General features: G+C 50.8%; 1 protein-coding gene across 1 annotated transcript in view; it reads right to left on the bottom strand.

Moving 5' to 3' along the window:
- Nucleotides 1-208: 208 nt before the first annotated feature.
- Nucleotides 209-14,951, bottom strand: part of PLA2R1 (phospholipase A2 receptor 1) — a 58,801-nt gene continuing 44,058 nt past the window's right edge. The window contains exons 21-30 of the mRNA XM_064164318.1: nucleotides 14,031-14,148; nucleotides 12,893-13,023; nucleotides 11,512-11,656; nucleotides 10,350-10,588; nucleotides 9,073-9,241; nucleotides 6,451-6,591; nucleotides 5,159-5,275; nucleotides 3,663-3,839; nucleotides 2,086-2,115; nucleotides 209-840 (exon numbers count right to left, since the gene is read on the bottom strand). Of these exons, the coding sequence (XP_064020388.1) occupies nucleotides 623-840; nucleotides 2,086-2,115; nucleotides 3,663-3,839; nucleotides 5,159-5,275; nucleotides 6,451-6,591; nucleotides 9,073-9,241; nucleotides 10,350-10,588; nucleotides 11,512-11,656; nucleotides 12,893-13,023; nucleotides 14,031-14,148 (1,485 nt within the window). The 3' untranslated portion in view covers nucleotides 209-622. The remainder of the gene's footprint in view (nucleotides 841-2,085; nucleotides 2,116-3,662; nucleotides 3,840-5,158; nucleotides 5,276-6,450; nucleotides 6,592-9,072; nucleotides 9,242-10,349; nucleotides 10,589-11,511; nucleotides 11,657-12,892; nucleotides 13,024-14,030; nucleotides 14,149-14,951) is intronic.

Below are 14,951 nucleotides of genomic sequence, written 5' to 3'. Positions count from 1 at the left end.
TATGCCATTATATGTCTAGACTATTACCACATGAACCAGGCACCACAGGCCAAACTACCAAAACTCTGTCACTCCCAAGTCAAAAGTGACTTCACCACTCTGAAAGCTTGGAAATCCACTTGGCAAAAATCCCCTGCTTGAAGAATTCATTTCACAGAAGGAATGGTTAGGAAGAGACAAAAAAAAGACCTACTCCATAATGCTTGAAAAGTGTTTCAGAGTTGCTAAAGTCAAGATCATATTTTAATGTTGGCTCAAGAGCAGATTCTGGAACATAAAAAACAGACCAAACCAACCAAACCACAGAAGCCCAAACATCCCTGAAGGAAGAAGCTGCAGGACAAGGCACAGTGCTCTAGGGCCTCAGATGTGACTGCTCCACGTGTGCTGTTGGAGGTTTATGGCATGGGAATACTTTCAGCTCCTGGCTTTTCCCAGAGGAGCCAATGTCTCTGTGCTTCTTGCCTCATCCTGCCACGAAGTGAAAGTCCTCCAAGGTAGGGAGCCTCTGCAGTGTTAATACTGATGGCTGCAAGTCTACCTGAGGAACTCACAAGGAGGAAACCATAGTAGATCACAAAGTCCCATATGGAAGGCACAACAGCTTGCTACTTCTGACCACTTAGCTGCTGCTGCTTCTCTCAAAATCAGAAATGAGGATGCTTTCTTCCAGAGTAGGAAGGTCACTGTCAATCTGTGGCAAGTAAGAGTTTCTGACCCACACCATCCTGCTGAAGAGCTGGGTATTCTGCCTGTAGAGGCACCAGAGGAAGAGGGAAATGGCAGCCAGCATCACCAACGTCACCAGGACAGCCAGAGCTGCCAGCCCCGGGTAGGATGCTGCAAGAGAAGGACAGGACACAACTCTAAACACAAAGGGCACCACAGCACGTTGATAGGTCATGCAGTTTGCATCACAGGCTGGACAGTGAAGGAGGTCACTTCACATGGTATCAGCTGATGATGTTGTGATGGTTTGGGTGTTCCCCACCCCCCACACACACTTTGGAAATCACCCAGACTAGACTCAGCCAGCTCTGGAGATATGAATGAAGCTGATATTTACAGCTAGCACAATAGACAAGCAGAGATTTACAGTATATAGATTTAGATACAGAAATAGACAAGGTAAAAGGGAATACAGAAACACAGCAGCCCTCCCAGAAACCTGAGTCCCCAGGAGGGGCTCCCAACCACCCTTCCACCTTCTCCCTATTCCTCTCAACCTTACCCCAGTCCCAAGGAAGAATGGAGGTTCAGCCAGGGTGGGGTTAGGAAGCAAAGTGGATTAGGAAAGAAATGGAGGGTGAGGTTAGAGATGCAGCTCAGCCAGCAGCCCAAGTAAGATTGGTTATCTGTGGTTTTATTTCTTGTTCCTGTGCCTCTCAGCAAGCCTATGAGTGCAGCAGACATCACTGTTTCCTTTCACAGCCTGTGGTCTACTTCTTCTCACCAAAACATTCTAGCTAGCTTCAAACTAGCACAGCAAGGTATCAGCTTAAAATGTTGTGATGGTTTGGGTGTGCCCTGCCCTGCCCTGCCTCACACTTTGGAAATCACCCAGACTAGACTCAGCAGCTCTGGGAGTTGAATGCAGCTTTATACTTACAGCTTAGCACAAGAGACAAGCAGATAGCTACAATCTAGACAGAAACAGACAAGGTAAAAAGTAATACAGAAACACAGCAGCCCTCCCAGAAGCCAGAGTCCCCAGGAGGGGCTCCCAACCACCCTTCCACCTTCCTCCCACCCCTCTACCTTACCCAAGATGTTGCCTTACGCCCAAGGTAGCTTGGAGGGTCGGCCAGAGGGGTAGGGAGCAGATGGATTAGTCACACAGACAGCAGGTTAGGCCAGAGAGAGAAGTGCAGCCCACAAAGCCCAGAGAGTGACTCTGTTATCTGTATTTATGTTCATGATCTTATCCATCTCAGCAAGCCTAGGAGTGCAGCAGACATCAGCACTGTTTCCTTTTCACAGCCTGTGATCTAATTCCTCTCACCAAACCATTCCAGCTAGGCTCAAACTAGCACAGATGTCTTATTGCTCCTTATGGAACAAAACCAAACCACAGAAAGAACTCACCATTTTCAGAGGGTTCTGCTGCATCAATATCTGAAACAGAATCCAGAACAGGCACAGAATTACCCACAGAGCTGACAGAAGTTACTCTATATGCTCATGGCAAATCTGCTGCTGAGAAGACAATGGAGCTAGCAGCACACAAGAGCAGGTTGCTCTTTGTTTAACTTCTCTCATGCCAATGGGATTCCCACTGACCAAGTTCAACATCACCTAATCTGCTTTCTAAAGTACCTTAAACTTGGCAGAATACATTCACTGAGCTTTGTGCAAGGATAAGCAGTAGTATTTAACCACATGTGAAGTAGAAATGCAGCAGTAGAACTGTGCAGTGGTGCAGCAGTGACCTGGGCACATGAGGTGAGCTCTGGAAACACTTCAGCTCTCTCAGGGCTCTGCTGGGCTATGCCTGCCTTTACTACACATCTATGGAGGTCAGCTCAGTGCTCTGCACATCTCAGCCACACAACAGAAAGTTTATCATAGAATAAGGTTGGAAGAGACCCTCCAAGATCATCCAGGCCAACCTAGCACCCAGACCTGCCCAATCAACCAGACCATGGCACTAAGTGCCCCAGCCAGGCTTGGCTTCAACACTTCCTAGAATGGTGACTCCACCACCTCCCTGGGCAGCCCATTCCAATGCCAATCACTCTCTCTGCCAACAACTTCCTCCTAATATCCAGCTTAGACCTCCCCTGGCACAACTTCACACTGCGTCCCCTTCTTCTGTTGCTGCTTGCCTGGCAGCAGAGCCCAACCCCACCTGGCTACAGCCTCCCTGCAGGCAGCTGCAGACAGCAATGAGCTCTGCCCTGAGCCTCCTCTGCTGCAGGCTGCCCACCCCCAGCTCCCTCAGCCTCTCCTCACAGGGCTGTGCTCCAGGCCCCTCCCCAGCCTTGATGCCCTTCTCCAAACACCTCCCAGCACCTCAGCATCTCTCTGGAATTGAGGAGCCCAGAACTGGACACAGCACTCAAGGGGTGGCCTGAGCAGTGCTGAGTACAGGGGCAGAAGAACCTCCCTTGTCCTGCTGGCCACACTGCTCCTCAGCCAGCCCAGGATGCCATTGGCTCTGCTGCCCACCTGGGCACACTGCTGCCTCAGCTTCAGCTACTCTCTATCAGTATCCCCAGGTCCCTTTCCTCCTGGCTGCTCTCAGCCACTCTGTCCCCAGCCTGCAGTGCTGCTTGGGGTTGTTGTGGCCAAAGTGCAGAACCCTGCCCTTGGCCTTGTTCAGTCTCACCCCACTGGCCTCTGCCCACCCACCCAGCCTGGCCAGGTCCCTCTGCAGGGCTCTCCTACCCTCCAACAGCTCCACAGCTGCTCCTAGATTGGTCTCATCTGCAAAGCTACTGCTGCTGACTCAATGCCCTGGTCACAGCTGGCAATACCACAATGGCTGCCCAGGTTTCTCCAGAGGAGGTCCTGCTGCCTGGTTGGGCATTTCTGTTTTATTCTTTCTAATACCAAGGAACAGAACTATTGAAATAAAAACTAAGAACAAGTGAGGAAGCAAGAAGGAAGAGGGCAAACAATGACTGTAAGGATCCAGTTGCCTTCTTTCCTGAAGCACCTACCTGCATCCATTTTACAGACAAAGCCCTTTCTTTCTGTGCATGGTGATAATTGCCAAACCCCATCTGTGGTCCTCAGGCTGATACAGGAATTCCCTTTCAGATGATCAAATTCAGGCTCCCTGATGCCCCAGTTAGAATAGTTTAAGGGAGAACCATCAGACCAGGAGATTGTCTCATCTAAGGACAGAGGTTACAAGACACCATGAAAATCTCACAAGATTTTGATAAACATCTCTGTTTGAGTAGGACTCATCCTTACACCAAAGAAACACTCTCCTGTGGCATGCCAGGATGTGGTCTGTTTGGCCACAGCTGCACTTTTGATTACTCTTAAGGATTTAAAAACAAAGAATCATAGAATCAGGCAGGTTGGAAGAGAGCTCCAAGCTCATCCAGTCCAACCTAGCACCCAGCCCTGGCCAAGCAACCAGACCATGGCACTAAGTGCCCCAGCCAGGCTTGGCTTCAACACCTCCAGGCACGGTGACTCCACCACCTCCCCGGGCAGCCCATTCCAATGCCAATCACTCTCTCTGACAACAACTTCCTCCTAACATCCAGCCTAGACCTCCCCTGCCACAGCTTCAGACTGTGTCCCCTTGTTCTGTTGCTGCTTGCCTGGCAGCAGAGCCCAACCCCACCTGGCTACAGCCTCCCTTCAGGGAGTTGTAGACAGCAATGAGCTCTGCCCTGAGCCTCCTCTGCTGCAGGCTGCACACCCCCAGCTCCCTCAGCCTCTCCTCACAGGGCTGTGCTCCAGGACCCTCCCCAGCCTTGCTGCCCTTCTCTGGACACCTTCCAGCACCTCAACATCTCTCTTGAATTGAGGAGCCCAGAACTGGACACAGAACTCAAGGTGAGGCCTGAGCAGTGCTGAGCACAGGGGCAGAAGAACCTCCCTTGTCCTGCTGCCCACACTGCTCCTCAGCCAGCCCAGGATGCCATTGGCTCTGCTGCCCACCTGGGCACTGCTGCCTCCTCTTCAGCTCCTCTCTGCCAGCACCCCCAGCTCCCTCTCTGCCTGGCTGCTCTCAGCCACTCTGTGCCCAGCCTGTAGTGCTGCTTGGGGTTGCTGTGGTCAAAGTGTAGAACTCTACACTTGGCCTTGTTCAATCTCACCCCACTGGCCTCTGCCCATCCATCCAGCCTGGCCAGGTCCCTCTGCAGGGCTCTGCTACCCTCCAACAGCTCCACACTGCTCCTAGTGTGGTGTCATCTTTAAGAACAAAACACAGGCATTCACATGCATGCTTACAGACTGAGTATTCAGAATATTACTAAGTAACAGTGGCAGGAAGCTGGAATCCTTAGTTAGCATTCTGAACCATTACTAAGTAATCTGAGCTGTTACTAAGCTTACCATAAGTTTACCCTAAACAGGGAAAAAACCCAAATCTCAAAAGACTAATAGCTCCTTGGAAGATGGTCACAGCAACATTAAAACAACCCAAACCCAAACCAGACTCTTACACAGTTATCTCCCACCCAGAACTTACTGTCTGTAAGAAGCAAGGTGTTCAGCCAAATCACCCCTACAGAGTAACCAACACTGTGCAGCTGTTCCAGAATGAAGGCATTTTCTTCTTCATCCTCAATAGTTAGAAGATTTGATCCTGCAAAGTAAGCACAGGACATCCAAGCCATGAAAAATCACAGACTCACAGAGTGCCAGGGGCTGAAAGGGAGCTCCAAAGCTCATCCTGACCAACCCCTCTTGCAGAGCAGGATTTGCTACAGCAGATCACACAGGAACAGATCCAGGTGGGTCCTGAATATCTCCAGAGAGGGAGCTCCACAACACCCCTGGGCAGCCTGTTCCAGTGTTCAGTCACCCTCACAGTGAAAACATTTTCCTTCCTGTTGCTATGGAACTTCCCACACCTCAGCTTCCAGCCACTGCCCCTGGCCTGCCGCTGGCACTGCCGAGAGCAGCTCCATGCCCTTGGCACTCACTCTTCACATACTGACAGAATCAGTCAGGGGTGGAAGGGACCACAAGGAGCAGCCAGTTCCAACCCCCTTGCCATGGGCAGGGACACCCTACCCTAGAGCAGGCTGCACACAGCCCCAGCCAGCCTGGCCTTAAACACCTCCAGCCATGGGGCCTCAACCACCTCCCTGGGCAGCCCATTCCAATGCCAATCACTCTCTCTGACAACAACTTCCTAACAACATCCAGCCTAGACCTACCCTGGCATAGCTTCAGACTGTGTCCCCTTCTTCTGTTGGTGGCTGCCTGGCAGAAGACACCAACCCCACCTGGCTACAGCCTCCCTGCAGGTAGTTGTAGACAGTAATGAGGTCTGCCCTGAGCCTCCTCTTCTGCAGGCTGCACACCCCCAGCTCCCTCAGCCTCTCCTCACAGGGCTGTGCTCCAGGCCCCTCCCCAGCCTTGCTGCCCTTCTCCAAACACCTTCCAGCACCTCAACATCTCTCTACAATGGAGGAGCCCAGAACTGGACACAGCACTCAAGGGGTGGCCTGAGCAGTGCTGAGCACAGGGGCAGAAGAACCTCCCTTGTCCTGCTGCCCACACTGCTCCTGAGCCAGCCCAGGATGTCATTGGCTCTGCTGCCCACCTGGGCACACTGCTGCCTCATCTTCAGCCTACTATCTACCAGAACCTTCAGGTCCCTTTCTTCCTGGCTGCTCTCAGCCACTCTGTCTCCAGCCTGCAGCACTGCCTGGGGTTCTGTGGCCAGCATGGTGTGATTTCAGCTGTTCCAGAACACATGTGCTCTTTTCATCCCTTGTGATGGTGCTTTGGAGCTACAAAATGATCTCTTACCTTGACTTCTGCAGACTTTGTATGCAGTATCAAGATTTGTGCCCTGCAGAACTGTAGAAAAGCTGTAGCAGCTGCTTCTGAATTTGATCCAGGGAACAGCCTTTTCTGGACACAAGCCTTTATGGGCAGTGGGTTTCTTCTCTGTGATGGAAATAACAGCACAGCTTTATTGGCACAACAAGGTACGCACGAATGGGACGCTCCACACGCTGCCTTGGAGTGATGCTACTAAGAATCTTGTTGCATTATGCCTCTGCTTTTCACAGGGAAAACCTATTACAAACAGATGCTACCCTTAGAAGAGCTAAAGAGCTATTTCTGATCAAAAGCCTTGCTGGATTGCAACAGCAATACCAGGACAACCTAACCAGGGCAGAGCGAGTTCTGAGCAAACTCCGGGCACTGTCAGAGCACTCTGAGCTGCCCTGCAACTCCCAGAGGACTGGGGATTTCCAAGGGCTGCAGAGCTTTTCTCCACTGAGCCACAAAGATAATTTCATGCCAAATACCAGGACACAGTGCAGAGTTTCCCATCAGTATGCAGCACTCAGCCACTTTGGTATGAAGTGTGTCACAGTGAAGAGCCTCTCTGGCTCGGGACAACTCCTTAAGATGCTTTACGATACCCAGCATCACTTTTTGGCAGTGCTGTAGACTCAACTACACTACCTGCAGGCTCACAGTCATCCTGCTGAGCTGCAAAACACAGCTTTTAGAAGGCAAGTAAATCTTGGGCTGTGTATAGTTGCATCACTTGAGAAACAAATGAGTCAGCACCACTCAGAGTCATTTTTAACTCGCAGGATTCCCAACCAGCTTTCCCCTCAACACACCCAGAAGCCATTGTAAGTGCTTCTTATCCATCATCAGTGCCACCCAAAAGGAGCTATTCTGAGAGCTGGACCATAGAATCAGTCAGGGTTGGAAGGGACCACAAGGAGCAGCCAGTTCCAACCCCCCTGCCATGCCCAAGGACACCCTACCCTAGAGCAGGCTGCACACAGCCTCAGCCAGCCTGGCCTCAAACACCTCCAGCCATGGGGCCTCAACCACCTCCCTGGGCAACCCATTCCAGCCTCTCACCACTCTCCTGCTCAACAACTTCCTCCTCACCTCCACTCTGACTCTCCCCACCTCCAGCTTTGCTCCATTCCCCCCAGTCCTCTCACTCCCTGACAGCCTCAAAAGTCCCTCCCCAGCTTTTCTGTAGCCCCCTTCAGATCCAGAAGGTCACCTGGGAGCCTCCTCTGCTCCAGCCTGCACAGCCCCAACTCTTTCAGCCTGTCCTCATAGCAGAGCTGCTCCAGGGGATGGATGCTGCCAGAGATTCTGTAGCCCTGAATTCTGTATTCTAATGAAGTGTTGCAGGAAATGCTACATATTTTAGTACACAGGAAAACATTTTTACCTTAAAAAAGAAAGCCCAATTTTTCATGTGCCATCAGTGACTCTAAAGCACTAAATTCTTCTCTTCTCACATCTCACAGTTAACTGCAGCAAAATGAATTTATTTCCCTTTGAACTACGTATGTAGCCTAGTTGGAATATTCTAGTGAGAGGAATTAGATGCTAGGCTGTGAGAAGGAAACAATGTTGATGTCTGCTGCACTCAGAGGCTTGCTGAGATGGATAAGAACAAGAACACAAACAGGTCAGTTGCAGTGGGTCTCTGTCACACCTACTGCCTGTACTTTTCTCCCTGTAACTAATCCTTCTGCTTTCTAACCTCCTTTGCCAACCATCCATGAACACTTTGGATGTAAACCAAAGTCTGGGATAAGGTAGAAGGGTGGAAAGGAGGTGGAAAGGGTGGTTGGGAGCCCCTCCTGGGCACTCTGGTTTCTGGGAGGGCTGCTGTGTTTCTGTATTACTTTTTACCTTGTCTATTTCTGTCTCTAGTTGTAGAGATTGTCAATATCTGCCTGTGCATTGTGCTAAGATGTGAATATGAAGCTTCATTCCTTAACTCCCAGCTTGGCTGAGTCTAGTCTGGGTGATTTCATAAGAGTGCAGGGGCAGGGAACACCCAAACCATCACAGCTATGTTATTAGCAGTGCCAGGAGTGGGGGGATGGAGCAAAGCTGGAGGTGGGGAGAGTCAGAGAGGAGGTGAGGAGGAAGTTGTTGAGCAGGAGAGTGGTGAGAGTCTGCAATGGGTTGCCCAGGGAGGTGGTTGAGGCCCCATGGCTGGAGGTGTTTGAGGCCAGGCTGGCTGAGGCTGTGTGCAGCCTGCTCTAGGGTAGGGTGTCCCTGGGCATGGCAGGGGGGTTGGAACTGGCTGCTCCTTGTGGTCCCTTCCAGCCCTGCCTGATTGTGTGATTGTATTTTTGGCAGACAATGCAGTGTTCACTGATGAGACAGAGTAAGTAACCTTCCTGTGCCTCTTCTATTATGAAAGTTTTCTTCCCATTCTCCTATGGGCCAGACCCTGATGGTCAATAATTTATGGACTAAAACTGGCTCACAGGTAGGGTTTACAGCAAGGGAATGCCAGAAAGGTGCTTCACTTTGGACCAACACTGCTCGACCTCGAACCAATTCATTTCCTTTCGCATCCCCCCCACTGTCAGTACTCACATTTGCAGCTGCAAAGACTGGACACAACAATTCACTCTGACTCACCAGGTGGCACATGGCAAACAGCTCCTTGCAGAAGTCGTTCACAGTTAGCAGTTTTCCAGTGCCCTGAGGTGTCGATGTAAACACAGCTGCCCCAGGCCCGGGACTCGTCGTCTGCCCAGAAGGTAAACCACGACCTGGTGCCATCTGACCAGCCAAAGCTAAGCCCACCCTGCCAAAACAAATGCCACATCAGCAATCTGACAAACTGAGGCACTCAGTACCATACAAGTTCATCTTCTTCTGGCCATGGGGATGATCAGAGGGCTGGAGCACCTCTGCTGTGAGGACCTGGAGCTGTTCAAGCAAAGCCTGGATGAGGCACTTAGTGCCATGGTCTGGTTGACTGGATAGGGCTGGGTGCTAGGTTGGACCGGATGAGCTTGGAGGTCTCCTCTCAACCTGGTTGCTTCTATGATCTTGGAGGTCTAATCCAATCTGGTTGATTCTATGACTATGATTCTATGATCTTGGAGGTCTCTTCCAATCTGGTTGATTCTATGATCTTAGAGATCTCTTCCAACCTGGTGGATTCTATGACTATGATTCTATGATCTTGGAGGTCTAATCCAATCTGGTTGATTCTATGACTATAATTCTATGATCTTGGAGCTCTCTTTCAACCTGGTTGATTCTATGACCTTGGGGGCCTCTTCCAACCTGGTTGATTCTATGACTATGATTCTATGACCTTGGAGGGCTCTTCCAACCTGCTTGATTCTATGACTATGATTCTATGACCTTGGAGGGCTCTTCCAACCTGCTTGATTCTATGACTATGATTCTATGACCTTGGAGGGCTCTTCCAACCTGCTTGATTCTATGACTATGATTCTATGACCTTGGAGGCATCTTCCAACCTGATTGATTCTATGACCTTGGAGGCCTCTTCCAACCTGGTTGATTCTATGACTATGATTCTATGACCTTGGAGGGCTCTTCCAACCTGCTTGATTCTATGACTATGATTCTATGACCTTGGAGGGCTCTTCCAACCTGCTTGATTCTATGACTATGATTCTATGACCTTGGAGGTCTCTTCCAATCTGGTTGATTCTACGACTATAATTCTATGATCTTGGACCCCTCCTCCAACTCGGTTGATTCTATAACTCTATGACCTTGGAGGCCTCTTCCAACCTGGTTCATTCTATAATTTCATGACCTGGGAGGTCTTTTCCAACCTGGTTGATTCTATGAACAAGACAGCTCATTAGCCTATGACTGGGAAACCATTCCCCTGCAGCCTCACGTGCAGAGGCAGGGAGTCCGCTACGTACATCCAGCGTGAACAGCCCGATCCAGTGGCTGTACCCCAGCCGACTCACAAGGACTGTGAGGAAAGCCTGGTGGTACTGGTCTGCAATGCTGACCAACTCAGCACCATTTGCCAGGCAGGCTTTCAAAGCTGCAGACCATGTGAGGTTCCCCTGGATCAGCCTGTACATTCGGTTTCCATACTCCAACGTCTGCAGCACAGGGAGCGTCTCAGATGCGCCGATGCCGTGTCCAGGTATGCCTGCCAGAAGGAAGGATCTGGTTACCTTCTAAAGCAGACAGCTTGAACACAGTGGGACAGCTTCTCAAATACCACAACCATGGTTATAAATTAATCTGAATTTGTAATCTCCTTGGTTTGAGGAAGGCACTGTGAACTTCCAAGTGGAGGCCAGTGACAAGTGGAGTCCCTCAGGGATCAGTCCTGGGACCAGTCTTGTTCAACATCTTTGTTGGTGACATGGACAGAGGCATTGAGTGCAGCTTCAGCAAGTTTGCTGCCCACACCAAGCTGTGTGGCGAATCCATCATCAGTACCACCCAACAGGAGCTATTCTGAGAGCTGGATCGTAGAATCAGGCAGGGTTGGAAGGGACCACAAGGAGCAGCCAGTTCCAACCCCCCCTGCCATGCCCAGGGACACCCTACCCTAGAGCAGGCTGCACACAGCCTCAGCCAGCCTGGCCTCAAACACCTCCAGCCATGGGGCCTCAACCACCTCCCTGGGCAACCCATTCCAGCCTCTCACCACTCTCCTGCTCAACAACTTCCTCCTCACCTCCACTCTGACTCTCCCCACCTCCAGCTTTGCTCCATTCCCCCCAGTCCTGGCACTCCCAGGCAGCCTAAAAAGTCCCTCCCCAGCTCTTTTGTAGCCCCCTTCAGATCCTGGAAGGCCACCAGAAGGTCCCCTGGGAGCCTCCTCTGCTCCAGCCTGCACAGCCCCAACTCTTTCAGTCTGTGCTCACAGCAGAGCTGCTGCAGCCCTTTGATCATCCCTGCATATGGCCTATCCCTTGAATGTTCACCTCTCCCCCCAGAGCTTCTACTCTTAAGTTTCTCAGTTCTGGACATATTTCAGTCTGAGCTAGAGATCCAGCTCCAACGGCCACACCTAGTGGAAAAAAACAGACCAGAAGCAAAGCAAAGCAAACAAAACCTTACCCTGAGTCTTTTGGCAGACAAATCCATAACTTTTCTGACAGTTTTCCAAATACCATTTTCCAGTGAAATAAAAGTTTGGGCTATTGGATACTAATGTACACAGTGGAAGTTGTTCTTCCATGTTGGCATTGTTATAATGTCGCCTCTGCAATCAACACAGAACTTAATCAGACACTCTGCAAAAGCAATTAATGATTATTCCACCAGACTTGGAAGAATAAATGCCTACACACCTTTGGGTGCAACAATGAACCTTCCCAGAAAAACAATTCTAAACAATAACCTCAGAATAAAAACATCCAAGACTTTGAGCAAACTGCAGTGCCAAGGCCAACATGCACTGCCTTGGCATAAACCAGTGCCAGATCAATCATTCTCTTCTGCAACCTCGCTCAGACCCACCATGAGCTACTGGGATGAGATTGAACAAGGCCAAGGGCAGGGTGCAACACTTTGGCCACAACAACCCCAAGCAGCACTACAGGCTGGGGACAGAGTGGCTGAGAGCAGCCAGGCAGAGAGGGAGCTGGGGGTGCTGGGAGAGAGGAGCTGAAGAAGAGGCAGCAGTGCCCAGGTGGGCAGCAGAGCCAATGGCATCCTGGGCTGGCTCAGGAGCAGTGTGGGCAGCAGGACAAGGGAGGTTCTTCTGCCCCTGTGCTCAGCACTGCTCAGACCACAGCTTGAGTGCTGTGTCCAGTTCTGGGCCCCTCAATTCAAGAGAGATGTTGAGGTGCTGGAAGGTGTCCAGAGAAGGGCAGCAAGGCTGGGGAGGGGCCTGGAGCAGAGCCCTGTGAGGAGAGGCTGAGGGAGCTGGGGGTGTGCAGCCTGCAGCAGAGGAAGCTCAGGGCAGAGCTCATTGCTGTCTGCAGCTCCCTGAAGGGAGGCTGTAGCCAGGTGGGGTTGGGCTCTGCTGCCATTCAGCCAGCAACAGAACAAGGGGACACAGTCTCAAGTTGTGCCAGGGGAGGTCTAGGCTGGATGTCAGGAGGAAGTTGTTGTCAGAGAGAGTGATTGGCATTGGAATGGGCTGCCCAGGGAGGTGGTGGAGTGGCCGTCCCTGGAGGTGTTGAAGCCAAGCCTGGCTGGGGCACTTAGTGCCATGGTCTGGTTGATTGGGCAGGGCTGGGTGCTAGGTTGGACTGGCTGAACTTGGAGGTCTCTTCCAGCCTGGTTGATTCTATGACTCTGTAATTCAAGCATTGCTGCTTGAAAGCAATTGCACTGGAGTGTGACTCCAGTCAGTGTCTCAGAAGGGCCCTTTTGGCTGCCACTAGTTATGCCCATAAATCTGTGCCTATGGCTGCCTGAAATGGCAAAATCTAACAGAAGACAGTTGCTGTAACAAACTTCTCTCTGACCTTAGCCCCTCTGGAATACTCACAGGCACTACATCAGCTGGGGACCAGTTTGAATACATCGGAGGGTCTGCATTCACCATTGTTTCATAATCATCACTCTGGAAACCTATCCAAACACTCGTTGTCCTTCCAAATAGATTCATTGTTATGAAAGCTGGGAAATGAAACAGAAAGAAAGCTAACTGGTTGCTGTTTAGGAACAGACAAAGCCTCTCCCAACACATTAAAGCACTAAGAAATTTAATTCCTCACCAGTGACATCACTAGAAATTGAGGACGCCGATGGCATTCCAGTGTCACCTAAGTGTGGGCAGCAGAGCAAGGCAGGGGAGTCTCCTCCTTTGTTCTACTCTCCTCACGCCCCACCTGGAGTCCTGGGTGCAGTTCTGGAGTCCCCAACACAGGAAGGACATGGAACTGTTGGAGCCAGTCCAGAGGAGGGCCACAGAGATGCTCAGAGGGCTGCAGCAGCTCTGCTGTGAGGACAGGCTACAGAGGAGGGGGCTTTAAGTGGCCTTCCAGTATCTGAAGGGGAACTACAGGAGGGTTGGGACTATTGACAAGGTCTGGTAATGGCAGGACAAGGGGGAATGGGTTTAAACTGGCAGAGGGGAGGTTTAAACTGGATGTTAGGAAGAAGCTCTTTACAGTGAGGGTGGTGAGACACTGGCACAGGTTGCCCAGGGAGGCTGTGGCTGCTCCCTGCTTGGAGGTGTTCAAGACCAGGTTGGATGAAGCCTTGAGTGACCTGTTCTAGTGGGAGGTGTCCTTGCCTATGGCAGGAGGTTGGAACTGGATGATCCTTGTGGTCCCTTCCAATCCTGACTGCTTCTATAATTCTGATAGACAGAGTAAGTAATCTTCCTGTGCCTTTTCTATTATCAAAGTTCTCTTTCCATTCTCCTATGAACCAGACCCTGATGGTCAATAATTTATGGGGAAAAATTGACTCACAGGTAGGATTTACAGCAAGGGAATGCCAGGAAGATACTTCACTTTGGACCAACACTGTCATCATTGTTCAACCACAAACCAATTCATTTCCCTAAGAGTGAGGGGGTGGGTGGGTAACACCCAAACCACCACATGCATCCAAGATGAGATTTTGCTACAGCATCCTAATGAAGTTTTATTTATGAAACAATCCTTGCAGTACTCTACCTTGCTCCAGTTCATTTTTGAGGGAAGCAAGTGACCCACCACTGCTACTGCAGAACTCTTGGGCTGAGTACCAGCTTCTCAGCTGCTCTGGCTCCTTTGGAATTTGTATCAAGAAGCACTGTTTTAGAAAGAGAGTTTGAGAAAGGCTTATTTTCCTCCCCCCCACTTTAAAATCTACTTAGCAATCAGCAAGAGTGATCAATTAAGTATTTCACATGCTGTGTACAGGGTTAACCCTCCTGGGGGGAGTGATCATGAACCTGACCCTTGGTGGGTCTGAACCTTGAACCCTCCTGCAGGGAGTGATTGTGAACCTGACCCTAGGTGGGTCTGAGCCTTGAACCCTCCTGCAGGGAGTGATTGTGAACCTGACCCTAGGTGGGTCTGAGCCTTGAACCCTCCTGGGGGAAGTGACCATGAACCTGACCCTTGGTGGGTCTGAACCTTGAACCATCCTGCAGGGACTGATTGTGAACCTGACCCTCGGTGGCTCTGAACCTTGAACCATCCTGGGGGGAGTCATTGTGAACCTGACCCTAGGTGGCTCTGAACCTTGAACCACCCTGGGGGGAGTGATCATGAACCTGACCCTAGGTGGCCTTGACCCTTCCCCAGGGGTGGGTCTGAACACCACCAGGTGATGGTGGTTCAGCCCACTCCCCCTTCCTCTCTAAGATCCATAAAAGCAGGGGGACTTGCTGGTTTTGCTCTCTGCCTGCATCACCATCCCTCTTTCCTGCTGCTCACCACGTGGCCACCATCACCAGGAGGCAGTCAAAACCCATTGCCATCAAACCTGGTTGTATATTTACATGTTTTGAACCTTGTTTTCCCTTCCCTATAGCTTTGTAACTTCCCTGCCTCACATACCTTGTATTTATTGTTAAACATTTCTTCTTTTAACTTCCACATCTCAGTGAG

The sequence above is a fragment of the Pogoniulus pusillus genome, chromosome 2 (genome assembly GCF_015220805.1).
Source record: "Pogoniulus pusillus isolate bPogPus1 chromosome 2, bPogPus1.pri, whole genome shotgun sequence".
Lineage (NCBI taxonomy): Eukaryota > Metazoa > Chordata > Aves > Piciformes > Lybiidae > Pogoniulus > Pogoniulus pusillus.
Note: the sequence above shows the minus strand (reverse complement) of the source record. Positions and strands in the feature narration are given on the sequence as shown.